Genomic DNA, 26,498 nt, shown 5'->3' on the forward strand with positions numbered 1-26,498 from the left:
TCCATGCTCATAATGACACATAGCATGAGGGTCCATGATAACAACAGCTCGTGAGGCCCCAAAACCAAGCCCCTTTCGAAAAGAGCTTGAAAATGTCCAAAAGAATTCTCTTAGTCTCACCCAATGAATATACAAAACTTTACATGCTCCTCCTCCTCGAGTCGAAACCACTTCCCCATGAGGTTATGGGCGTGGAGAGAGTTGTGTACATGATAATGATGCACCTAAGTTTGTCACATCGATTTCCTAGAATAGCATAAGAAGTAACAAAATTCAAAAGAGTCGCACAAGTAAATTATTAAGCTCGGATGAATGCAAAACATCAAGTTCCCTTCGAGGTGAGAAGGCATTGGGACACTATGGAAGAGCCCCTTAGTGTTGAGAATCATAACCTACTTGAGTGCTCAACTTTTAACTATTCAATCTTGCTTGCCTGATATTTTTAACCATTGGCACCCTCATACCCACAGGTCTCATGCATCGAGAGTCATTTTTCAACTCAGCATAGAGCATGTGACATGTTTCATTTGGCCCCATAGGTCATAGTTGACCTTCAAAATTAATAAGACAATCTCCCGCCCCCCCATCTCTCTCTCTCTCTCTCTCTCTCTCTCTCTCTCTCTCTCTCTCTCTCTCTCAAGCCTCTTGGGATTCCTACTACGACGCTTAAAGAACACCTTTTTCCTGCATCACATGTTGCCTTCTCGTTAGTGCGTAATCCCCACACCCTGCATAACATGCTAGCTCAAACGTTCTTGGGCAATCAAACAAAGTGCATGTTTTTGTCTAGTTTAAATTGCCTCATTCCCCACAACGGCACCAAATGTTTCAGGGCTCTCTAACCACACCATATCTAATGCAATAAAGTGAGAATCGCATATAAAATTGTCAATCCATGGAATGTAGTTGACCCAAGTAGTGCATTGGGGGTACAAGAGGTCATCAATCTTTGATGATTGTCAGTCACAAAAGGCTAGGGCTTCCTCTATCAAGCCCAACTGCATGTTTCATCGAGTTAAAGTGCTCTAAAAATAACCAAACCCAAATAAGTAGGCAAAACCTAATAAGACCTCCCTACAATCTCAAATTCTCAAACCAATGCAGGAGGCAAGCACTAAAAAGGAAAATTAATTTCTAGTGAGAACTTGGTGGTTGGGTACTAATGGCCAACTCCAAAAGGATGCTCAAATGTGGTAGATACTAAGAAGAAAGGTGGGAGAGGTGATGAGCCTATTGATTTGGTGCCTACTACATGCCAATTTTCAATTGAGATGAGTGTATTATCATGGTGTCTCTCCATGGTATACCTCTCCTAGTGGATTGATTTCTTTGCGTGTTTTGTTCTCTAAGGTATCGTTACATAATTTTTCATGTTGTTACAATGAATTTCAAGCGTTCCTCTCAAAGAAACAAGCAAAGATTGAGGCCGAGAGGAAGAAGCGTTTCGATAAGGCCACAAGAGTGGACGAGGAGCGGCTCAAAGATAAGAACTACAAGTACGAAGACAAGTTGCAATGACTTACAAGTTCTAAAATCTCTCCTAATCGAATTTGAATGCAACTAAGTGTATATTTGTTCTTGTTCAATGCTTTCTTAAAGTTTAAGTGGTGATTCATTTTAAGAAGAAAATATCATTGCATCTTACAAGTCTGACAAAATCCAAAGACCCCCAATGCCCTCACTTTCAAGATTATAAGGCCTTTGAAATCTACATGAAAAAAGAGACATATTGGGGTTGGCATCAGTGACTTAAGTGTATATTTGTTCTTGTTCAATGCTTTCTTAAAGTTTAAGTGATGATTCATTTTAGGAAGAAAATATTATTGCATCTTACGAGTCTAACAAAATCCAAAGACCCCCAATGCCCTCAACTTCAAGATTATAAGGCATTTGAAATCTACATGAAAACAGACATATTGGGTTGGCATCAGTGACTATGGGGTTGGCATTAGTGACCATGTATCTATGTGACTATGTTGGCGTTAGGGACTATGTGACTATGGTTGTCATGTGGCTATGTTGGTTTGGGAGTTATTGTGAGACCACCTGGTGACTTCAGAGGTTTATTCTTGGCATGTGACTATGTTAGTTCATTCGTCGCTATGAAATCTTTCCTTTAAAATCCACATGGATGTCCCACAGAAGGTGGATTGTAAATGAAATTGAATAGGACAGGCTTATGCAAAGGAAACTTGTGTAGGAGATTGCATGCATGTACTAATTTCATATTATGTGAATGCCTTTGCTTTGGATTCAAAATGCTTATGCTTTGTCTTTTTCTAACGTTTTACTTCTAATGTATCATTAATAAGACAATCTCCCCTCTCTCTCTCTCTCTCTCTCTCTCTCTCTCTCTCTCTCTCTCACTCTCACACACACACACACACACACACTCACAAGCCTCTTGGCATTCCTACTACGACGCTAAAAGAGCACTTTTTTCCTGCATCACATGCTCCTTCTCGATAGTGCGTAATCCCCATACATTGGGACACGTGGCATAACATGCTAGCTCAAAGGTAACCTTTTCTCTCTTCCCAGTCCCCACCCTCATACTAACTATCCTAGTTTCAAATTATACAATTAAATTTCGCTTCCCTGAAATCCACATTTCTCATGCATCAAGAGTCATTGATCATCTCTCTCTCTCTCTCTCTCTCTCTCTCTCTCTCTCTCTCAAGCCTCTTGGGATTCCTACCACGACGTTAAAAGATCCTTTTTTCCTACATCACATGCTGTCTTCTCGTCAGTGCGTAATCCCCCACATCTTGGGTCACCCGCCATAAGATGCTAGCTCAAAGGTTCTTGAGCAACCTTTTCTCTCTTCCCAGTCCCCACCCTTATACTAACTATCCTAGTTTCAAATTATACAATTAGAGGTACAGCCACTTAAGCCCTCACCACTCCAGAGATCTTAAGACTAATACTGATCAAAGGACTCTAATTAATTACAAATGCACTGACATCCTCGGAGAGTTAATTACAAACTCACTGACAGTCCCGGAGGTTCGATTACATCCTCACTGACATACTTGGAGAGTTAATTACAAACTGACACCCTCAGAGAACTAATCACAAACTGATGCCCATGATAACATCCTCTGGAACAGCAGGAGCCCACCATATAAAATTAATACCTGATTGACCCACAATATTGCCTCCGGAGAAAAAATCACAAGATTCTTACCTTCACAATCAGTAGACGCTTGCAAAGATCGAAACACAAAAACAAACTTCACATTTGAACCTCGTTATGTAACCAATTTAAAAATTATGATACATCATAGAACTACCTTGCATGGCAGTCTGTCTATAGGAATCAAGAGTAGAATCAACTTCCAAGTGTCACTTTTTTTATATACATATGATAAGCTTAAAAGCAACACTATGGCAAGCTACCCAAACCAATTAATATGGTGATACACCGCGAATACCGCATGACCCATCCGGGAAGAAAGAGAGAATGTTACACTCCACTGCTCCTTAGCAGAAGCATGTATGGACCTAGGCTCATGACAAACTAGTATGTCATCCAGAGAGGTTGTAGGAAGACTTTTCAATCAACACCCAAAGCTAGCAGCAGATCATTCATTCCTATTGCCGTTCTTGCAAGGTACTAAAAATCCCACTCTTTCCCTGCCTTTGAATAGCTCAGAGACGACTTGTCATTCAGTCATTACATTGACTTTTCAGAAGGTATTAATCATTCCCCTCGCACAAAAGCAGCGAGCTCCATAGGAGCTACAACAAGACTCAGCCACTTTTGTAACACTTCACCTTCAACTTTGTCCTCAGCTGCTCAAGTTTACACACTAAGAGTCAAAAAGCATGAACTCCATAGCAACAAGTTTATCTATAAAAATTCAGCCATTTTATAAAAATATAACCTTAGGACCATTATGAAAGCTATCTCAGGTTTTCTCTGATTCACACAAGCTGGCTTACCTTCTAGCTGAGCACCAAGACCTTCCAGAACTGTAGGATTTGATCGTATAACAAGAAGAGCTATTGATAGAGCAGACTGCAGCAAATTTCTCACTTCTCTTTGTACGAGATCGACCATTTGGCCCTAAGATTCAGTTGACAACACAAATGTAAAATTGACGATACGCATGTAAGTTCTTACAAGCCAGAGCACCCTCTGGCACTACAAGAGTGCTCATACAAAATCATAAAGAGTGCCTCACAGAGAATATTAGATGCAGCCTGTAAAAATGTCCAATGTCAGCCTCACCTGATCTTTGGCCCATGGAAATGCAGACCCCGAATCGTCTAATCCTCCTCCTGACAAAGTTGCAATCGAAATTGGACCAATTGATGAATTTAGTCCATACTCTGCAACAGCTTTATAAGCAAAGTCTGTGGCTCTCTTGATGTCATCCAGTGCGCCCGTAGAGACACGACCTGAGTAAACCACCTCCTCAGCTGCACGCCCACCCAACAATGTCACAAGCCGCCCTCGAAGCTCATCCACAAACAGGAGGTAACGATCCTCTGTAGTAGGGGGGATGTAGGTAAAACCAAGAGTACCACCCGATCTTGGTAATATGCTAAGCTTCTGCTTTACGAAACGAGTAAGAAATCAGTCACACAATGCAGCAATGGAGAAGACAAGGGAAAACCACCGAATTTTAATTGAAACTCATTCACACAACACAGTAAGACAAAGGACGAGAGAAAACAAAAAGCATTAAACAATTTGTTTTCAAATGTGGAACGCAAAAGGGGAGGGAAATAGTTATTACTTCATCCACCCCTCCATCTGAGGATAACAAATGCAAATAGTAGAAGTATATCATTACAGGATCTGACAGGAGTATAAAATTACCTCTACTCTAGAATGCCCTGGAAGGAGATTTGCAACAGCAGTGCCAACAACAGCATGCCCTGCTTCATGCCTTGCAACAACTCCCTTCTCACACCCATGAAGTGAGGAGCGCTTTTTTTCAATACCCTGATATGTGTAGGCACAAACAAAACCTCAAACAGTAATACCTCAACAACAACGAGACCAACAGTACATGCATACGTGCTGACACCTATGGTTCAGGTACCTAAAAAGATTTATTATAAGAAGTCACAAGTTTGACAACGTCTTTTACGTACAGCAATGGATCGCTCAACAGCTCGCATAAAATCTTCTTTCCCCACCTCCACCTTGTTGGCACGTCCAGCCAGCAAAGCTGCTTCATTGACAAGATTGGCAAGGTCTGCCCTGCGTGGGTTAACAAAACCAAAGTTATCAGACTCATGCAAAGTGATTCACTGTGATGACAAACAAGTAGGAATCAAACCCTGTGAACCCTGATGTTGATGCGGCCACAATATTTAGATCCACATCTTTTGCGAGAGGCAATTGTTTTTTCGTGACATGCACATTCAAGATCTCCTGTCTTCCTTGCCTATCGGGTGGTTCCACCTGATACAAATAATTAGTTAGAAAGAGCAATGTTACACATCCAAAAAATAAGCAGGGCAGATAGGAAACGCCAAAACAACCGTCACAATGCGATCAAATCGACCAGCTCTTCTTAATGCAGGATCCAGCACATCTGCACGGTTGGTAGCTCCTAGCACAATAACAGTCGATGTGCTCTCAAACCCGTCCAGTTCCTACATGCAAAGCTATGTAACACGATAATTGGGTTTGTTGATGAGATTAAACTTGTCTTTCTTCTCAAAATCACAATATTTGCAAGCTCCTTACAGTTAATAGCTGATTAAGAGTCTGCTCCCTTTCATCATTGCTCACAGTTCGAAGGCGTCCATCACGACCTTTTGCAACGGCATCAATCTGCATATGGCAATAACTTCCTCAGCTTGCTCTTATACAATGCCGGAAAATAATACTTTTGACGATTAAAAATCATCTTTTGCTGGCAACAACCTCATCTATGAAAACAATGGACGGGGCATCTTTCTTCGCTCTTGTGAACAAATCACGCACTCTGGATGCTCCCATGCCAACATAGAGCTCGACAAATTCACTTGCTGAGCAGCTTATAAATGGTACATCTGCTTCACCAGCAACCGCTTTAGCAAGCAAGGTCTTTCCTGTTCCCGGGGGACCAACCTTAGAATATAACCAATTGCATGCCAGTATCAGGAGCCTACACATGTTAAGCCATCACTACTACATTGTATTCCGGTATTGACCATCTTGGAAAAGAGACTCCAAGGACTTACAAGCAGCACTCCTCGGGGTGGCCGAGCACCCAAACGCAAATACCGCTCTGGAGTTCTCAAAAATTCCTGTTTACAATCACCAACAGATAATTGTGAAGTACACAAAAAAATGTGCCTATGTATACTCAAAAGGCAAGAAAAAACTGCTTTTAAATCTTTCATGAGAAAAGAAAATCAAATGTTTAGGAGTACTAAAAACCCCTTCTGAAGTAACCGATATGGATGCTAACACATGAAACCCAAGCAGTCAAATCACAACTCTCTCCACCTACATCCAGGAAAGTTAGGAACCCATTAACACCCAGGAAATACAAACCACCTCCCAATTGAGGACACCTTGAAGACCCAACGAAACATCACGGGAGGCATCTAGGAGAGATTTCGACCCAATGATTCATCACAGCAGAACCAATCTGAAACGCAAAAAAGTGCAACAGGTCTAGATGCAACTGCAAGGCTGAAAACGCTACAGCTGTAATGGGAGGGCACCACGTGCCAACTGAAATAACAGATTGGAAACACACTTTTAGCACTTCAGAACAATTGAACAGAGAAAAAGAAAGATCCACACGAACACAGAGTGGCGGAGTTCCACTCCCACATCACTCGCCCCAAAAAGCTGGCACTCCACACGAACACATAGTGGCGGAGTTCCACTCCCACATCACTCGCCCCAAAAAGCTGGCACCCCTTCCAGTATTTCTTTTATAATGCCTAGCAAAAGGTGCAACTGCCGAGAGGCTTGTATTTAAAGCAAAGTTACCAGGAACGGGAACGCAGAACGACAACGGGAGAATGCGGAACATTATGGAAACGGGAGGGAGGGGGGCCAGAACGGCAAACTAAAGATGTAATGTGCAACAGAAGTGAATGATGGTATAAGCTCAAGATGACTGATCAGTGAGTCTCAAGGTTCGTTTTACTTAGAGGAAGGGAGAGCCTTCCTTACTTAGAGAGAGAATGTGCAATGACCAAATCAAAGAGAGTGGAAATTGTGAGAGAAAAGTGCTGAGAATGCGAGAGAGAGAGAGAGAGAGAGAGAGAGAGAGAGAGAGAGAGAGAAGAGACGACACCAAATGGGGTCCCAAACCCCCCTCCAAGGGCCCCCCTCTCTATTGCTAGAGAGGTATTTGCACAGTGGTTATAGATGTTGTGCTACTTGACGACAACAATGATGATGTCGACGACGATGATGATGTCGACAACGATGATGACGTCGAGGCTAAAGGGCTGATCTGCTGAAAACTGAAAACGCTATGGATGCTGATGACGTCGTGTAACAGACTTGGACACTCCAAGTCAAGAATCAACCGCGACAGCACCAAATAACCACTTCAAAACAATTCACATATCACAATAGATTTGCACTGGCCCAGCGGAGTTTCGTGCCTAGAGATATTGGCCCCAAAGACTGGCGCCCCTTTCGGTATTTCTTTTTATATTAATCAGATCAAAGTACAAGAGTGTGGCTAGGGTTTCACTCTCAGACTCTACGTCCAGATGCTCTGAGAAGTGAAGCCCTCTCCACATATTTAAAGGTACAAGGGATGCCCAAAAGCAGAGCCCCAAAAGCTTTTAAAAAAATAAAAAGCATAAGAGTTCAAACGCTCTTCTCTCTCAAGCTCTCCTTTTTTTTTGTTAAAAAAAAGCATTCTCTTCAAAAGCGAAATTCGCGTCGCTCATCATTCAAAAAAAAAAAAAATCAACCTCCACGATTTTCGGAAATTAGGGTTTTTGCTATCCGCCACGTCATCACTTTGTGACATACCCCCCTCTTGAAAGCATTGTAATCGACCGCGATTACGCCTGCAAAACCGACAAAAGCCATAAACCGTCTTAGTAGACACTGACTATTAGTACCTACGTACTAGGAACACACATCTAGCACATGTACAAAATCGACAGTCACATCACACAACATCACAGGACATCACCAGATATCACAGGACATCACATGACATTCAACATTCATTCGGATCTTAGACCATGATTTATCGGCAATGTAACTAGCAATCACATCTAGGTCCAATCGGGACCTCAACGATGTCCGATTGACTAACCCCTATTGCAACCATGTCTATTCGAGATGAATCAAACCAAAATGTTGCAGTCATTTCGGCTTTCAGTTCCTGCACTCACAAGAAGTCAAGCACAAATCAGAATCATTATCAGGAATTCCATTTCATAAAGTCATACAGCAGAATACTGTCAGCTCTCAGTATCCCTGAAGCTCAAAGAGACATCAGTGACTCTAGTATCTAAATCAAGGCATCTGTTGACAAAGGAGCGGAATAACTCCCCTCTTGTGCATCCCACTGCACCAAATCTTCGGCCAAGCTGAATTTCTGGGTTCTGTTTGGAATAGACTATGCTAAACCAAAACATCGAGGTGAAGTTTCACAATCCGAGGAGTATCTGCTACGGTTTCCGAGACAAAGCATCTGCCACCACATTCTTTTGTCCCTGCACATGGACAATCTGGAAGTGGAACTGTGACAAGATGTTCGCCCACCGCATCTGCTTTTCCGAAAGCTGCTTCTATGACAAAAAGTAGCACAAACTATGATGGTCTGTAAAGACAGTGAAATCCGCTCCGAGTAGGTAATGCCGCCACTGAGCAAGAGCATGGATAACCGCCAAAAGCTCTTTCTCATAAATCTGTGCTGTCATCTCTGGCCTAGAGAACAAACGGCTCACGTAAGCTATGACATGGCCTTCTTGCATCAAGACCGCACCCAGACTACGACCACAAGCATCACAATATACTTCAAATGACTTTTGCAAGTCCGACAAAGTCAAATTTGGTCCTGTAGTCAATTTCTCTTTCAAGGTCTAAAAGGCAATCACCTCTGTGGATCCCCACGAGAAAGGTACTCCTTTTCTGTGTCAAGATATGCAAAGGGGAAGCAACCTCTGCAAACTTTCGTATGAACCGCCTGTAGTACGAACATAGTCCCAAGAAGCTTCTAACTTCATGGACATTCTTCAAGTCGGGCCAATCACGGATAGTCTCTATCTTGGCCGGATCCATTTGCACTCCTGCTGCTAACACAATGTGTCCCAAAAAGTGTATCTCTGGTAGGAAAAATTCACTTTTCTTTGCATTAATCACTAACTTGTGATCTCGAAATTCCTGAAAGACTTGAAGCAGATGATCTCTATGTTCTGCCTCGTTCTTGGAGAAAACAATGATGTCAAAGAAAGTGCCAACAAATAGCCTGTACTCTCGAAAAATCCTATCCATCATCCGGTTAAATGTCGCAGGAGCATTGGTCAAGCCAAAAGGCATCACCAAAAACTCAAATAACCCAAAAGTCGTCCGAAAAGCTGTCTTGTAGACGTCTCCCGGCGCTATCCTGAGCTGATGATATCCACTCTTCAAGTCAATCCTGCTAAAGCACGAGGATCCTTGTAACCTGTAGAGTATATCATCGATCCTAGGAATCGGAAATCTGTTCTTGATGGTGATTTTGTTGAGAGCTCTATAATCGATGCACATTCTCCAAGATCCGTCTTTCTTCAAAACCAACAACACTGGAGAGCAATACGGTGAAGTACTAGGCTGGACAAGACCCTTTTCCAAGAGGTCTTTCACTTGGTTCATAATCTTTTCATTCTGCACTCGGCTCACACGGTAAGGTGGCCGATTCGGTGGCGTGCTTCCAGGTATCAGATCAATGGTTTGATCTTCAGGCCCTCTGAAAAGCAATCAGCATGAGTGTGGAGAAAAATCTTGGCGTTCTTTTGGTCAAGTCAAAACATATTCAACCTTTATCCATCGTTCAGTTCTCTCCCGGAAGAATGAGTAAGAAACTGAAGTTCATCAAGTACAATCTCTAAGCCCTTCATGTATCAAAGTCGCTTTCTCGGCCCGGTAGTCAAACCACGGCGTAGTTCTTGTGGTACCAAGGAATCCTGAGTAGAACATCACTCGCGTGCCCTGAACACCCCTGTCATTGCAAACGAAGTTTGCCAATGCTCGGTGTAATGGCAACATCCCATCCGGGTGCCAGTCGAACTACCTCCGCCTGTGGCGTCAGTCCAAGTCAAGAATCAACCGCGACAACACCAAATAACCACTTCAAAACAAGTCAGAGATCACAATAGATGTACACTGGCCAGGCGGAGTTCCGTGCCTAGAGATATTGGCCCCAAAGACTGGCGCCCCTTTCGGTATTTCTTTTTGTATTAATCAATCAATTTTCGACGCTCCATCTCTCGCTGCTCCGCTGGAGTAGGCCTAGGCGGGCCATACTCCGTGCCGGAATCTTCGTTGTGATCCCTGCCCGCATCTCCAGATGCAGAGGAAGTCGACTGATCATTGCCTGAAGCCATAGGTGCCGCGGAAAAAAAATTCGGGGATCGGATTTCCCGTAGAAGAGAAATCGGCCGTGCTCTGATACCACTGTAACAGACTTGGACACTCCAAGTCAAGAATCAACAGCGACAGCACCAAATAACCACTTCAAAACAATTCACAGATCACAATAGATTTCCACTGGCCCAGCGGAGTTCCGTGCCTAGAGATATTGGCCCCAAAGACTGGCGCCCCTTTCGGTATTTCTTTTTATATTAATCAGATCAAAGTACAAGAGTGTGGCTAGGGTTTCACTCTCAGACTCTGCGTCCAGATGCTCTGAGAAGTGAAGCCCTCTCCACATATTTAAAGCTACAAGGGATGCCCAAAAGCAGAGCCCCAAAAGCTTTTAACAAAATAAAAAGCATAAGAGTTCAAAAGCTCTTCTCTCTCAAGTTCTCCTTTTTTTTGTTAAAAAAAAGCATTCTCTTCAAAAGCGAAATTCACGTTGCTCATCATTCAAAAAAAAAAAAAATCAACCTCCGCGATTACCGGAAATTAGGGCTTTTGGCAAAAATTAGGGTTTGCAGGAATTTTAAGGTTTCTGGCAGAAATTAGGGTTTCTGCTGTCCGCCACGTCATCACTTTGTGACAGGTCGGGATCGTGCAGCAAAGCTAATGGGCCTGATCTGTCGCCGGGAATGACGATGTAGGCTGAAAACTGAAAATGCTGATCTATTCGCGATGAGAAGGCTGATCGTGGCGAGACGAGGCTGATCTAACGAGGTACTGCGGCAGTATGCCGATGGTGAACCAAGCGCTGCTGGCTGAAAACGTTGCTGTCCAAAACGCTGTCTTGGCTGAGAAAAACGCCAGAAAATCTGGGTACTGCGGGCATTGCTTAGCTCTGAGCTCCTAATCTTGTCTCTATGTCTTCTGACTTCAACTAGCGCCCAGTCAAGCAGTTCCCCTTCAGCCTCCACTATTTGGAATATGAAAAGTAAATTTATAATAAATTGATTTACAAGAGGTGGTTCATATGCGCTTTGGGAAAATAGGTTCATGCGGTGAAAAATGCTCATGTTGGGTACTGGGTGATGGTCTGGACATGCACGTCCTGCGTACAGACTCACAAGGTTGCCCGAACACTTCCTAAGCTATCACCCTAGAAATAGGAGTTACAGCTTGTCCACATGCACATAGGGTTAGATGTGCACCTGACATCCCCCCCTTTTCAAGGTGAGGTACTGGTACCGAGCTGCATGGCTTCTTTGTAGTCCGCCAACAACTCAGGGAAATCTTTGAAAAAAGCTTCATCGACCCACACTGCCTCGATCCTTGAACTTCAAAAGGTATTGTCGTGCTTGTTTCAGGTAACTGCAATTTCATAAAAACCTCAATCATCTTTTTAATGATTGGAAAAGACCATACATTCAAAAAGATAACTTTGGAGACTTCTTTTCTACTTGCTTAAGACGTTGCTTCATGATCCTAAGATAGACCCAATCCCCTTCCTTGATAGTAAGATCCTGACGATGCGTATTAGCCTGACGTGAATAAGCGTAACAAACTTGGACATTCCAAGTCTAGATTCTGTCACGACACAACAGAGATTCACTTCAAAACAATTCACAATTCAAGAGTCAATACGGCCCGACGTAGTTCCGTGCCAAGAGAGGTTGACCCCAAAGATTGGCACCCCTTTCGGTATTTTGGTGTCGACTCTTGAATTGTGAATTGTTTTGAAGTGAATCTCTGTTGTGTCGCAACAAAATCTAGACTTGGGGTGTCCAAGTTTGTTACAGTGGTATTAGAGCACAACCAATTTCTCTTCTACCAAGAAATACCATCCCTTTTCTCACGACACTTATGGATTCCGAAAAGAATCAATCGACCTCTTCTGCAACCGCTGAGGCGGGAGGAGGCAATACGGAAAACTCAAGCGACTTAGCAGAAGAGGAGTACGGACACCTCGGCCCCCACAGTATGAACTCTTGGAGATGCAAGGTCGACAACAGATTGACAAGTCCACAAAGGAGATGCTTCAGTTTGCTAAGGATCCCCAATTTGCAAAATTTTTGACCTAGCAGTCGATGGCTAAAGAGCAGCCGATGGCTAAAGTGCATATATCAATGGCAGAAAGCCACTGAACCACCAATCAAACCGGCAATCAAGAAGTCTCCTACTCCGAGGATGTTCACTGAACAAGGACTCCATGATGTGATCCAGACTCAATTCAGTCAGCTTTTGGGCACGAAGAAGCGATTGAAGAAGCGCATGAAGGGGGCAGACTACCCCGATTACCTCGGTTGTCAATCTTCTTTCGCATTTGCACGAAAACAGAAGAAGCGTGTGCGTTTCGAAGGACTACCCAGTTCTTCTTCTTCTTCTTCTTCTGACAATTCTTCTAGATCTTCCTCTTCTGACTCGAGTGAGGAGGACAAAAAGGGCAAGAAGCGAAGCAAGAAGCAAAGCTTTGGAAAGAACAAGAAAAAGGCAAAGAAGGTCAGATTCCGACCAGTTTCTGATAGTTCTACATAGGAGTCATCCTCTGACAATTCAGACTCCGGCGATCACATGTTTTATGCGAAGAAGAAGCACTTTTACAGAGCCAACCAGTACGATTTCCTCGAAGATAAGAGACAAAGGAATTTAAATAGGGTGGACAGTCAATAAAATTTGAATCCTTTTCTGGATTCCGAGATGCTCCGAGGGCTTTGGCTTTCATTCAGCAGTTTGACATAGCCTTCTCCGAAGGGCATTACTCAGAGCACTCTAAGTGTAAGGTACAGCGGAAGTGAATGTTGAACTTTGCTCAAGATGAGTGCTCCGAACTGTGCTCAAGGGATCCTTTTACTTACGGAAGGGAGAGCCTTTCGTTCCTTTAGTGAGAGAGTGCAATGGACACAAACAAAGTGGATAAACACTGTGAATGAAGGTATTGAGACTGAGAGATAGAGAGAGAAGAGAATACGACACCGGGAAGTTGTCAAACCCTCCTCCAAGGGCCCCACTCTCTATGGCAAGAGCGGTCTACTTATGATTGCACAAATCTCTACAATGCTTGGACTTGCCGACAATGTCGACGATGATGAGGACGACGACGAGACGGGCTGAAATCTGAAAATGCTAATGGCTGAAATCTGCAAATCTTCTATCTGCTGAATTTTGACTCTATGTCGATGACGACGATCCGACGACGACGCGCTGAAAACGCAGATGCTGAAATCTGCGTTTTCTGGGCTGAAACTGTAAACCTTGATGAATCTAACCGTGCGGCGAGGATCTGCTGTGGGAAGGTGAGATCTGCGAGGTTTGGGGGTCCTGCTGCGGGATCTAACTGCTGAAAACTGAAAACGCTAGTGCTTATGAGTGTCTTTTTTTTTTTCCAAGAAAAAGATCCTTCTATTAGTTAATGAAACTGCCCATAGGGCTACAACCACCTCTGCGAGAGAGGGCTAAAACAACCATGATGGGGAGACTCTCCCAATGAAAACAACACCAAATGTACAAAGAGGCTAAATTAAGAGATGGGAGGAGGGAAAAGCCACACAGGTGGACGGTAGTGCCATCTGAGTACACCCTGGACCATGGTGTAGAAAGACCCAGGACGCCAGAGTCGAAGGAAAGCCTCTCTGCGCTCCCGCATGCGGTCAGAGCTGCCCTGGAGTCTCTCGAGCTGTCCTCTGAGAGTGTGGATCAGCTCTAGCCAAAGATCGCGAACAGTCTCTGCTGGTGGCACAGGGCGAGCCTCACGGGCCTTCCAGATGAACCAGAGTGTCAGGCCACTGATGAGCTCCCAACACTCCTCTCTCTCACTGCACCACTCTTGTGGAGTAAGCTCTGTGGTGGCAGGCTGAAGTGTAGGTCGCCCCCCCTGCATCACTATCATCCTGTTGGTGGAAGACAGCTCAAACTGAAGTGCCAGGCCCTTGAGGGTGGACCAAGTAGCTGCTCCCCAAGTGTACTGTCGAGCCGTGGAAAGAGCAAGCATCAGCCAAAGAACACGAAGCCACACCTGCTGTGCCAAAGGACATCCCAAAGACACTGACCTTGACTCTCCACAAGATGGTCACAAGCTGCACATGCGACCGAGAGACCACTATGCACAAGCCAGCTCCCGACTGCTGTAGCTCTGTGTGCGACCAGCCACTGAAACAAGGTGACTCGCCTCGGCTGTCTAGAGTCCCACAACCTCTCCCAAAAGGCTGCCAAGAACTCGGCTATGAGACCCTCCTCCTGCCAATGAGGTGCTGCAGCGGGGCGAGCCTCTCTCTGTGCTGCCACTATGTGACGTCCCAGTCGAACAGTGTACTGGAAGAAAGGTTCACCTGGGTGGTCTGCAAAAGAGAAAGAGTCCCTCCAAAGCCACTCTCCAGGATCCCACTGCACTCGTGTCAGTGGACAGCACTCCCAAGCCCCTAGTCTCCAGTGTCCAGTCTGTTAGGGAATAAAGGCCTAAGTGCCTTGTACTTATAACTTATAAGTTAAAAAGACTTATAAGTGAGGGGGCCCAAGTGTGAATGGCCCCCTAGTCGCTTACTCATATACTCAAATGTGAAGCCCAAAAAGAAGCTAGCGTGGCTTTTCCCAAAATCCAACGAGCTCTCTCTCTCTCTCACGTTTTTCCCTGCGTGTGCTTCTTCAGCGCCTCTCTTCCCTTCTCCTTCACTCTCATTGCATAGGACAGCAAGTGGGCTCTCTCTCCTGCTCCCCCACACATGGTATCAGAGCTTTAGGGTTTCCAAGAGAGCCATCTTCGCAACACAGATCAGAATTCTGTTTTTGCTCGCTGCGGGAAGGATATTCAACCGTTTTCGATCAACTCTGTCGCGAAGGGATCCTCTCACCGTGTAGAATCGACCTCCGGTGACAGTTTCCCCAAAATTAGGGTTTCAAAAACTGGCGAACAGCAGCCTATTTCTGCTGAAATTGACCGATTTCGGGGTCAATTTGATGCAATTTCATTAGGGCAAGTCTCACAGGTCAATCTTACAGGTGTTTCCACCAACGAGGTTCTGAAAATTCAGCAAAACAGGTGTTTACAGGTCTGATTTTTGCCCTAAAACAGGGAATTTCAGCAAGCAAATGATGTATACACCTTGTGGAAACCTTTGGTAAGGGTTTGGCAGTGAATGTACGCCGTTTTGGGGTGATTTCGCGTGAAATTTGCTCGCTGTTTTTCTGTAACAGCAAGCTGTTTTTTGCCCGATTGCGCACATTTGGGCGTGTTTAGGTCGGCAAAACAGGGTTTCAGTGTTTGCAATCACTCAGAATGGCTTCTAGCAGTGAAAGTGGCAATTTGTTGCACATTCGCAAGCTTGAAGGTGCCCATAACTTTGCTATATGGAAGAAGCAATGTTATAATGTGATGTTGCAGAAGAAACAGGCGAAACCTATTAAGTTACAGGGTGTGAAACCGGTTGATATGGAGGTTGAAGAATGGGAAGAAGTGGACGAGTTGGCTCGCTCCACGATCATGCTTTCGGTGTCTGACAATTTACTCTTCAATGTAGAGAATGAGCAGACAGCATGGGGCATGTGGAAGCGTTTAGACGAGTTGTATGCACAGCAGAGTGCTGCCAGTAAAGTGTATTGGCTTAAGAAGCTTATGGATCTCCGCATGAAGGAGGGCACGCACATGTCAGTGCACCTCAATGAATTCAATTCTATTTTCAGCCAACTGACAGAGCTGAAATTCACGATTGATGAGGAGTTCAAAGCTACTTTTCTGCTATGCACATTGCCCGAGAGTTGGGATGTATTCCGAACGGCTCTTAGTAACTCAAGTGCGTCACTTAAGTATGCAGATGTAGAGAGTTCTCTCTTGATGGAAGAGATGAACAGGAAGAACACCACATGTGGGTCTTCTAATGCATTGCACTTGAGAGGCAGGTCTCAACAGAGGGAGAAATCTGACAGTAAGGACAGGGCACGCAGCAAATCTCGTAGGAAAGATGTTGTGTGTCATCATTGTGGAAAGAAAGGGCATTATAAACGGGAATGCTATGAGTGGAAGAAAGAGAAGAACAAGGGTGCTGAAACTGATGCAAAGGACAAGGGAAATGCCAAGAAGAGCACTGTGTTGATTGAGGAAATCAATGTTGCTAGTAGTTGTGACAGTGACAGCAGCACTGATGTACTCAATGCCTCTTCTGTGGATGCACATACCCTTGCTATGGGTTCTGATGTGGACATGCATACTTGGATTCTTGATTCAGGTGCCTCCTTTCATGTAACACCTCATAGGGATTGGTTTACACAGTACTCAGGTGAGGTGCAGGGCACTGTTTATTTGGGAGATAACTATGCATGTGACATTGCACGTATTGGCTGTGTCCAGTTTTCCTTTGCTGATGGTATGACTTTTGTTTTGCACAAAGTGCGTCATGTGCCACAACTCAAGAAGAGTTTGATTAGTACAGGACAGCTAGATGATGCAGGCTATCACACCACTTTTGGTGATAGCAAGTGGAAAATTTGTAAAGGGGCCTGGATTGTAGCCAAGGGTTGTAAATCGGACACTTTGTATCCTTTGCATGTATCTAGTGTGCGTGACCATGTTGTCGCCGTAACCGAGCAGCCAAGTGTTTCTTTGTGGCATGGCCGGTTGGGACACATGAGTAAAAGAGGAATGGAAACTCTGTCTCGTTGTGGTTATTTGCCGTGTTTGAGGTATGCTGATTTTTCTCATTGTGAGCACTGTATTTATGGTAAGCACAGTCAAACACCGCACAAAAGGTCTATTTCTTTGAAGTCTGACAGGTTAGACTTAGTGCATTCCGATGTATGTGAAATGCCACAGTTGTCCTTAGGGGGAAAGAAATATTTTGTCTCGTTTATCAATGATGCTACACGTAAGGTGTGGGTGTATCCAATACGTGCTAAAAGCGATGTTTTGGATACTTTCAAGAAGTTTCTTGCGTTTGTTGAGAATCAAACTGACAAGAAGCTTAGGTCTTTGCGCTCAGACAATGGGGGGGGGGGGGGGGTATGTATCAAAAGCATTTATTGACTTTTGTGCTACTAAAGGTATTAAAAGAGAGCTCACGGCTCCTTTTAATCCCTCTCAGAATGGAGTTGCAGAGAGGTTGAACCGGACTATCCAAGAGAAAGTTCGGAGTATGCTGTCACATGCTGCATTACCTCATGGTTTTTGGGCAGAAGCTGTACAAACAGCTATTCACTTGATTAATCGCTCACCTAGCAAGGCTTTGGGTGGAAAGGTGCCTGAGGAGGTGTGGTCTGGCAAGCCACCCTCATATGCACATTTAAGAGTGTTTGGTTGTGAGGCCTATGTTCACATCCGGAGTGAATTGCGCACCAAACTAGAACCAAAGTCTCATAAATGCATTTTCCTAGGATATGGTGAGGATGGTGAAATGGGGTATAGATTATGGGATCCCGCATTACGGAAAATCATACGCAACAATGATGTCATCTTCAATGAGAATTGCATGCACAAACAGCCCACAAAGGTCGAGGAAGTGCGCCAGGTTGTTTTTCGTGAAGATGTTACATATGGACAGCCACGAAGGCCCAATGTTCAGCAGCCTTTACATGCTGAAAATCAGCCATTAGCTGCTGAAAATCAGCCATTAGCTGCTGAAAATCAGCCCCAACAAGTTGCCATTGATGCACCACAGGTAGAGGAACAGATGGATGCTCCTAGACCGCCCTTTGTTGCGATGCAACCGGCTGAACAGCCTGCTGTTTTTGATGGTTTACAGGCTGAAAATCCACCTGTTATGGATCATTGGGTGCGTAGGTCTACTCGGGTGACAAGGCCCCCCGATAGATATGAACCGTCTTTGGACTATGTCATGCTTACTGATTGTGGTGAGCCGTCTTGCTATAAAGAGGCTATGCAACGGGAAGACAGTAAGAAATGGTTCAAAGCAATGGTTTCGGAAATGCAGTCTTTGGAGAAAAACCATACATGGGACTTGGTTGATTTGCCTAAAGGGCATAAGGCTCTGCCATGTAAATGGGTTTACAAGACCAAGGTCACATCTGATGCTTCTTCTAAGTACAAGGCACGTTTGGTTGCTAAAGGGTACAAGCAAAAGCATGGTGTTGATTTTGATGAGATTTTTTCTCCTGTTGTAAAGCTTGCCACATTACGCCTTGTTTTAGGCCTGGTTGCTTCTGAAGATATGGAGTTAAAGCAAATGGATGTCAAATCAGCGTTTTTGCATGGCGATTTGCTTGAGATGATCTATATGATGCAGCCAGAAGGTTTTGTGTCAAAGGGGCAAGAGAAGAAAGTATGTAGACTCTTAAAGAGCTTGTATGGTTTGAAACAGTCTCCCCGTGCATGGTATCACAAGTTTGATACATTCATGAGGTCTCAAGGATACAAAAGAAGTAATTCTGATCACTGTTTGTATATCAAAACGGCAAGTGATGGATCTCTTCTATTGCTGATTTTGTACGTTGATGACATACTTATTGCGGGTAAAAATGTCACGGAGTTGGATGCATTACAGCAAAGCTTAAAGACTCGCTTTAATAAGGTGCTACATCGTTTTCATATGGATGGGGGAAAGGCACTTGGTACTCCACTGCCTCCATATGTAAAACTGACTGCACATGACTGCCCAAACACAGATGATATGCGGGCTGAAATGGCCAAGATTCCTTATGCATCAGCCGTTGGCAGTTTGATGTATGCTATGGTTGCTACACGTCCGGACATTGCATTTGCGGTGGGAGTGGTAAGCAGGTACATGAGCAATCCTGGCAAAAAGCATTGGGAAGCAGTGAAGTGTATCTTGAGATACTTGAAAGGCACTAAAGACTTGTGCATTTGTTTTGGGAAGAGTGAGACATCTGTGCATGGCTTTACAGATGCAGATTTTGCTGGACATCCAGATTGCAGGAAGTCTACCTCTGGATATGTGTTTACATTCACAGGAGGTGCAGTTTCTTGGATTTCTAGACTGCAAAAATGTGTTGCTTTGTCCACCACTGAGGCTGAGTATGTGGCTGCCACTGAGGCATGCAAAGAAGCTTTGTGGCTCATGCGTTTGGTAGAAGAGCTTGGCATTAAGTCACCGGTTCCTGTGCTACACTGTGATAGTCAGAGTGCTATTATGCTTGCAAGGAATCCTGTTTTTCATGCCAAGACAAAGCACATAGAGGTGAAGTATCATTTTATCAGGAGTGTGCTTGATGACAAGAGCATTACACTTGTCAAGGTGCACACAGATGGCAATCCTGCAGATCTTTTGACCAAGAGTCTTCCAGCAGAGCGGTTTGCGTATTGCCGTCAGATGATGGGTGTTGGATGAGTAAGTGCATGATCAGCTGTTGTATCATAGTTAGCTGATTCTTTGATCTCCCAAGGTACATTGCCTTTAGGTGGGAGGTTGTTAGGGAATAAAGGCCTAAGTGCCTTGTACTTATAACTTATAAGTTAAAAAGACTTATAAGTGAGGGGGCCCAAGTGTGAATGGCCCCCTAGTCACTTACTCATATACTCAAATGTGAAGCCCAAAAAGAAGCTAGCGTGGCTTTTCCCAAAATCCAACGAGCTCTCTCTCTCTCTCACGTTTTTCCCTGCGTGCGCTGCTCATATACTCAAATGTGAAGCCCAAAAAGAAGCTAGCGTGGCTTTTCCCAAAATCCAACGAGCTCTCTCTCTCTCTCTCACGTTTTTCCCTGCGTGTGCTTCTTCAGCGCCTCTCTTCCCTTCTCCTTCACTCTCATTGCATAGGACAGCAAGTGGGCTCTCTCTCCTGCTCCCCCACATAGTCTCAAGAGCTGCTGGGTTAGGATCGATGACACAAGTCCTCCCGCGGGTGCACACCACTCGGATCCTCTAAAAACAGCACTCTGCCACCTGCGGGGCCTCTACTGCAACTCGCTGTAAGCGTCCCTCACCCTGTAAATCGAAAAAAAGGGAGGGAACACTCTCTAAGCAGCCCCGAACTGAGATGAGAACCTCCAGTCGTGTGAAGGCTCCCATCCACCTGGGTGCTACTGGCTCGAGAGGTGTGAGCCACTCAGCTAGAACTGCCTCTAAGATGTCCTGGCACATGCTCTGCACCCCTCTCATGCCTTGTAGCTAGAAACCCTGCAGCTCCTCTGACAAGCCTGAAAACTCTAACCAGTCACCTAAAGAGCGTGTTGGACCCGCTGCCATGGGACCCCAGGAAACATGAGGCCGACTACCAACCAAGTGGCCTCTCTGAGTGCTAACCATGGGGTTCCAAACAAGGGGCTGTCGTAGGCGCTCCTCCATGCAAGTAGGCTGTCGCTGCTCCAGGCCTCGCCGCAAATGCTCCCAAGACCGAAGCAAACTCACAGCGAAGCGGACCTCCAGTCTCCTGCTCAAACCAACTCTACGCATCTCTGTGAAGATACATCTGGTCGAAGGTCGCCAGGGGCCTCCCGCTTGAGGCACCCTAGCACGAAGCCGCTGTAGCAAGAACTCCTTCCAGGGCTCCTCACCTTGAAGAAGTCCTCTGACTATGAACTTCCCAAGAAGGGCTCTGCTCTGCTATGCTGAGGCACCCTAGCACGAAGCCGCTGTAGCAAGAACTCCTTCCAGGGCTCCTCACCGGGAAGAAGTCCTCTGACTACGAACTTCCCAAGAAGGGCTCTGCTCTGCTATGCTATGCTGGGTCAATGATCCCAAGCCCTCCCTGTGAACAAGGAAGAGTGATGACCTGCCAAGCCACTTTGGCCCGGGCTATCTAAGTGTCACGTCTTGACCAAAGGAAGTTCCTAATCAGCCTCTCTACCTGGCTGATACAAGAACTCGAGAAGATCCAGCAAGAAGTGATGTAACACATAGTCGCCAACACCACCTGGTTGGCCACTACAACTCTGTCAGCCAAAGATAGTCGTGCTGAGCTCCAATGTAACAACTTCCTCCTGATAGACAAAAGGAGGGGAGCAATCTGCTGCTCGGGAGACAAGTCCAGACCAACCTGACAGCCCAAGTACTGAAATGCAGTCCCTGGGGGAATCCACCTTGAAACCCTCACCTGGCATCCAATCGGGCACAGGAGCCCTACCAACCGAGAAAGCCACTGTCTTTCTCCAGTTGATTAGTGCGCCAGATGGACAACAGAAGGTCTCAAGAGCCTGCTCACACCTGTGAAGGTTGGCCTCCTGGCCATCCAAGTACAAGGCTGAGTCGTCAGCAAACTCAGTGTCCAGTAGCTCATCTCCCCGAATAGGAAGTGTGCTAAGCCCCGCAAACCAACCTGCTGCGACACCAAAAACCTGCTCATCGCCTCAGCATAGAACAGAAAGAGAAAGGGGGCAAGAGGGCAGCCCTGTCTGACCGAACGTGTGAGCATGAAACGATCACCTCTACCTCCTAACAAAAGTACCTGACTATGTGCTAGCCTGTATAAAGCTGACACCCCTCTGATCCAAGCATCTGAAAAGCCCATCCTGCGTAGAGTGCCCTCCAGAAAGTCCCAGTCAACTCTGTCGTAGGCGTTCTCAAAATCGAGAAGAAGAATCACCAGATCCTCACCACAAAGCCTCGCTAGGGCAGAAGCCTCCCAAAAAGTAAAGATGTTGTCAAGGATACTACGCTCCTTGACAAAACCAGTCTGAGTCCCATGTACAAGGCTCTCTAGAAGTGGCTGGATCCTCAAACTCAGAGCCTTGGCAAGAATTTTGTAGGCTGAGTTAAGGATGGTGATGTGTCACAAGACGGGCACCACTTGCCAATAGAAAAGAACAGATTGAACACGCTTTTAGCACTTCAATAACAACTGAACTGAAAGAGAGAGACGACACGCGACCGGAGTGGCGGAATTCCACCCCAGAGAGTATTGGCCCCAAACCTTGGCGCCCCTTTCGGTATTTCTTTATATTACATCAACACAGTACAAGCCGGTACTCCAGACTCTACACCTTCTCCAGGAAGCATGCCAGAGAATGAGCCCTAGCCTCATATTTAAAGGCCCTTGCCCTAAAAAAGCAGTTACAGTAAAAAACCTTTAAAACTCAAAAGCTTCTGGTCCGAAAAGCAATGCCAAAAGCTGCCAGCATAATTTACGGAAATCTGTACAGCCTGCCACGTCATCAACCAACGCAAAACGTGGAAATCCGTACAACCGGCCATGTCATCATGCCAGCGCAATTTTTGGAAATCTGCCACGTCATCAATTTTTGGCGTGTGTCCGGATCTTGCTTTATTTTCTTCCTTTATGTCACTTAGGGCCCCATCAAACGGGGTCTCCATCAATTGGTAGGACTTCTTCTGTTACTTGTTCTTCTTAGGGTTTAGGCCCCTCAGCCACATCTGTAAGTTGGCTCCATTCTCTAGGCTTTGACACGTCAGCAGTTTGTTACATCTCCCCTTCTTGAAAGAGAGTAATCGTCCGCGATTACAGCATATCTGCAAAACAACTCAAGTTAGCTCAAAAATTTCCGACGGTCATTGCGAGGGACATTCCGAGGGACAATCAATTTGCTCTTTTTATTAACGAGTTAGCTTCTCCTTTCTGCTCTTTTGATCGAGGAGTTAGCTTCTCCTTTCTGCTCTTTTGATCAAGGAGTTAGCTTCTCCTTTCTGCTAGATCGGAACTCTTGATATTCCGGCGTAGTAAAATTAGCCATCACACCCAAACCGTACTGATCTTCGACAGGTGTCTTGATGCACTAAAATTACATACCCAAGCAATCTCATCCAATTAGGAATATTCAGTAATTGGCACATCACAATGCAACACAAATGCTTACATATGCATGTTACAAGGCACAACAAACAGCGCCGATGAGCACTCCCCCGAGACAAACGGTCTTCGGTATGAAGCTACTCAACGACTACCTCGTCGCTCCCCCGCAAATAAACTAAAAAGGTCCGGGGCATGAGCTCAGAAGACTGTATAACCAAACGCTCCCCAGACCGCAGTCTGCATCGCCTGGAGGTTCAAGCATACAACCAAACGCTCCCCAGGCATCGGCCTGCGTCGTTCCAAGGTTTTCAGGCATACAACCAAACGCTCCCCAGACATCGGCCTGCGTCGTTCCAAGGTTCAAACAATACCAAAACAGTATTTTTCACTTCTCCACCCGGGGGTAAAATCACCAATCATTGAAACCAATATCAAACCAGAGTCAAACAATTCAAATCGGCACCAAAACAGGTTCAAAACAGATACCATCCATTTCAAAAAAATTCCAAACAGGATCACCAAACAAGATCAACCAGACCTCAAACTTAAAAAGCAATCTCGACATCAATCGAGCTCGAAAATTCGACTGACTTTCCATCTTGAAACCTGCACCAAAAATTAGGGTTAGGTTCCTTCCATGAGATCGTAGCCGAGCATAGCATGCTCCATCAGCTCTTGGATAGACAATGTTTCTTTGGCGGCAATGGTAGTCTCAAGAGATAGCAATCACACCAAACCTCCAAGGTCATTTGCTCGTGAAGAGACATCTCTTGATCAAGTTATAATCTGCTAGGGTTTCCATGGCAAGCATTTCAGGATACCCCACTCTGCCAGAAGTTGCACTCCGAAGGAAGATGTCAGAAACCATACAATTTCGGACAAAAATTTTCTTGAAAGCTTGCCAAGTACTTGGAGTATGCAGCTTGGTAGCTATCAGCATATGCATGGCAGCGCCTCTGAGAAAAACAGTGACTTGAAACAAATCTCGATCTTTCTCTTGCAAGTGATCTTAATTGGCTTATGCCCTGTAAGACATGAGCGGTGAAGACGGGAGTGCGTCCGGTGCGCGATGAAGTAAGGGTGGGAGTGGCTAATAAGTCCGGGTTGGAGGGCCGAGATACCTCAACTAAATTTCTGATAGCTCTGTCTGCTCTTTTGTAGGACCGGTATGCTTTCAGAAAAGCACACGCCTGATGCTCTGATACCACTTTCACAAGACGAGCACCACGTGCCAATAGAAAAGAACAGACTGAACACGCTTTTAGCACTTCAATAACAACTGAACTGAAAGAGAGAGACGACATGCGACACGGAGTGGCGGAATTCCACCCCAGAGAGTATTGGCTCCAAACCTTGGCGCCCCTTTCGGTATTTCTTTATATTGCATCAACACAGTACAAGCCGGTACTCCAGACTCTACACCTTCTCTAGGAAGCATGCCAGAGAATGAGCCCTAGCCTCATATTTAAAGGCCCTTGCTCATATTTAAAGGCCCTTGCCCTAAAATAGCAGTTACAGTAAAAAGCCTTTAAAACTCAAAAGCTTTTGGTCCAAAAAGCAATGCCAAAAGCTGCCAGTGTAATTTACGAAAATCACAGCCTGCCACGTTGTCAGCCAGCGCAAAACGCAGAAATCCGTACAATCGGCCACGTCATCATGCCCGTGCAATTTCGAAAATCTGCCATGTCATCAGTTTTTGGCGTGTGTCCGGATCCTGCTTTATTTTCTTCCTTTATGTCACTTGGGCCCCATCGAACGTGGTCCCCATAAGTTGGTAGGACTTCTTCTGTTACTTGTTCTTCTTAGGGTTTAGGCCCCTCGGCCACATCTGTAAGTTGGCTCCATTCTTTAGGCTTTGACACGTGAGCAGTTTGTTACATGATGGGGCGCCACTGTCGAATCTCATCCAAGGAGCCACCCTCTTTGGGAATGAGGTAGATCAAACCCTCACTCATGCTGTCAGGCATCTCTCCTGTGTGCAAGATGTACTGGAAAGCACTACAGAGATCTGGGCCAAGCAAGTCCCAGTACTCCAAGAAAAAACTGGAAGTCAAGCCATCCTCACCTGGACAGCTACCACGTGGGAGTGCACTAAGAGTCGTCTGCAACTCCTCACGCTGAAGTGGCAGCTCAAGTCTCTGACGCATCTCCTCAGTCACAAGGCAAGGCATCTGTGCCCACACCTGCTCCCTACATGCATCCTGACGCTCTGACTGAGGCTCTGCAGATAGTAACTCACGGTAAAAGTCAGTAGCAACTGCACGCATGTCCTTTGGCTCAGAAGCAACTGACCTGTCGGGCCTCCTCAACTGACTGACCTTGGCATGCGTATGCCGAGGTCCCACTGCCTCGAAGAAAGCACCAGTCACTCTGTCACCCACCTACGTCCACTGAGATGCCTGTCGATGGAAAGCAAACTCATGGCCCCGCTCCTCTGTGCTAACAAGCTCTTGGCGAGCCTGCTGTAACTGCTCCTCCAACCAAGGACTGTCTGGATGCTGCTCCTACATCCTCTGCAAGGAAGCAATGCCCCCTCTGAGACGTTGCTCCTCCTCTCTCGCTGCAGCCAAGCGAGCCAAGGACTCCTAGAGAAAGAAACGACTAAGCTGAGCTACTCCTGAGGCCACTCTGTCAGCAGGAGAATCCTGCATGTCCAAGCTCTCTGTCCAAAGAGCCTCCACTCGCTCTCTGAATGCAGAGTCCAGCAAGACCCTCTCAAGGATGCGAGGCATCGTGCTCCCTCGCCTCTGCCTATCTGCCACTGTGAGGATCACTAGTGCATGTCCGAGAAGGAAGTCCCTGCCAAAATACCAACTGTCCCACCCAAGTCACAGAAAAAGTCACTAGTGTAGAAGCGATCTATCCGCGATAGATTCACTCCTCCCACTCTGCGGTCCGAACGAGAGAAGGCCGGGCTGTCTGGGGGCCTCACAAAGCTAGAGTGTTGCCAGCTCAACTCCCTACACAGTAGCGTGGCTACCACCAATCCTGTCAAAAGGGTCCTCCAACATGTTGAAGTCACCCCCAATGCACCACTGCTCTGCTTGCGGCAGAGACTCAACAATCTGTGACCAAAACTCTGCTCGTGCACTCACCACATTGGGTGCATATATATTCAGGAAGCCCACAAGGCAACCCTGAACCTGCATAGTGATCCACTAAGCCTTGCCTGGCACAATAATCCCTCTGCCCACAATGACCTGTTGTAGAGACTCTGTAATAGTCATACATACCCCGCCCTGGATGCCTCCACGTCCAAAAGCAGCTGACCAAAAAGTATCATATCGTCCACGCAAGAGCTGACCACATCGTCTAATGCGGCTCACACACAGATGATGCTCCTGTAGCATAAGGAGATCCATCTCTCC

General features: G+C 45.7%; 1 protein-coding gene across 2 annotated transcripts in view; it reads right to left on the bottom strand.

The window, feature by feature from the left end:
* Positions 1–3,219: 3,219 nt before the first annotated feature.
* Positions 3,220–26,498, bottom strand: part of LOC147422764 (ATP-dependent zinc metalloprotease FTSH 9, chloroplastic-like) — a 64,735-nt gene continuing 41,456 nt past the window's right edge. For both annotated transcript variants that reach the window (XM_086502483.1, XM_086502482.1), the window contains exons 4-13: positions 6,187–6,252; positions 5,888–6,073; positions 5,708–5,794; positions 5,500–5,613; positions 5,295–5,419; positions 5,107–5,215; positions 4,829–4,954; positions 4,235–4,558; positions 3,946–4,069; positions 3,220–3,795 (exon numbers count right to left, since the gene is read on the bottom strand). In XM_086502483.1, coding sequence (XP_086358609.1) covers positions 3,704–3,795; positions 3,946–4,069; positions 4,235–4,558; positions 4,829–4,954; positions 5,107–5,215; positions 5,295–5,419; positions 5,500–5,613; positions 5,708–5,794; positions 5,888–6,073; positions 6,187–6,252 — 1,353 coding nt within the window. In that variant the 3' untranslated portion in view covers positions 3,220–3,703. The remainder of the gene's footprint in view (positions 3,796–3,945; positions 4,070–4,234; positions 4,559–4,828; positions 4,955–5,106; positions 5,216–5,294; positions 5,420–5,499; positions 5,614–5,707; positions 5,795–5,887; positions 6,074–6,186; positions 6,253–26,498) is intronic.

The sequence above is a fragment of the Adiantum capillus-veneris genome, chromosome 27 (assembly GCF_014529385.1).
Source record: "Adiantum capillus-veneris isolate H3 chromosome 27, ASM1452938v2, whole genome shotgun sequence".
NCBI lineage: Eukaryota > Viridiplantae > Streptophyta > Polypodiopsida > Polypodiales > Pteridaceae > Adiantum > Adiantum capillus-veneris.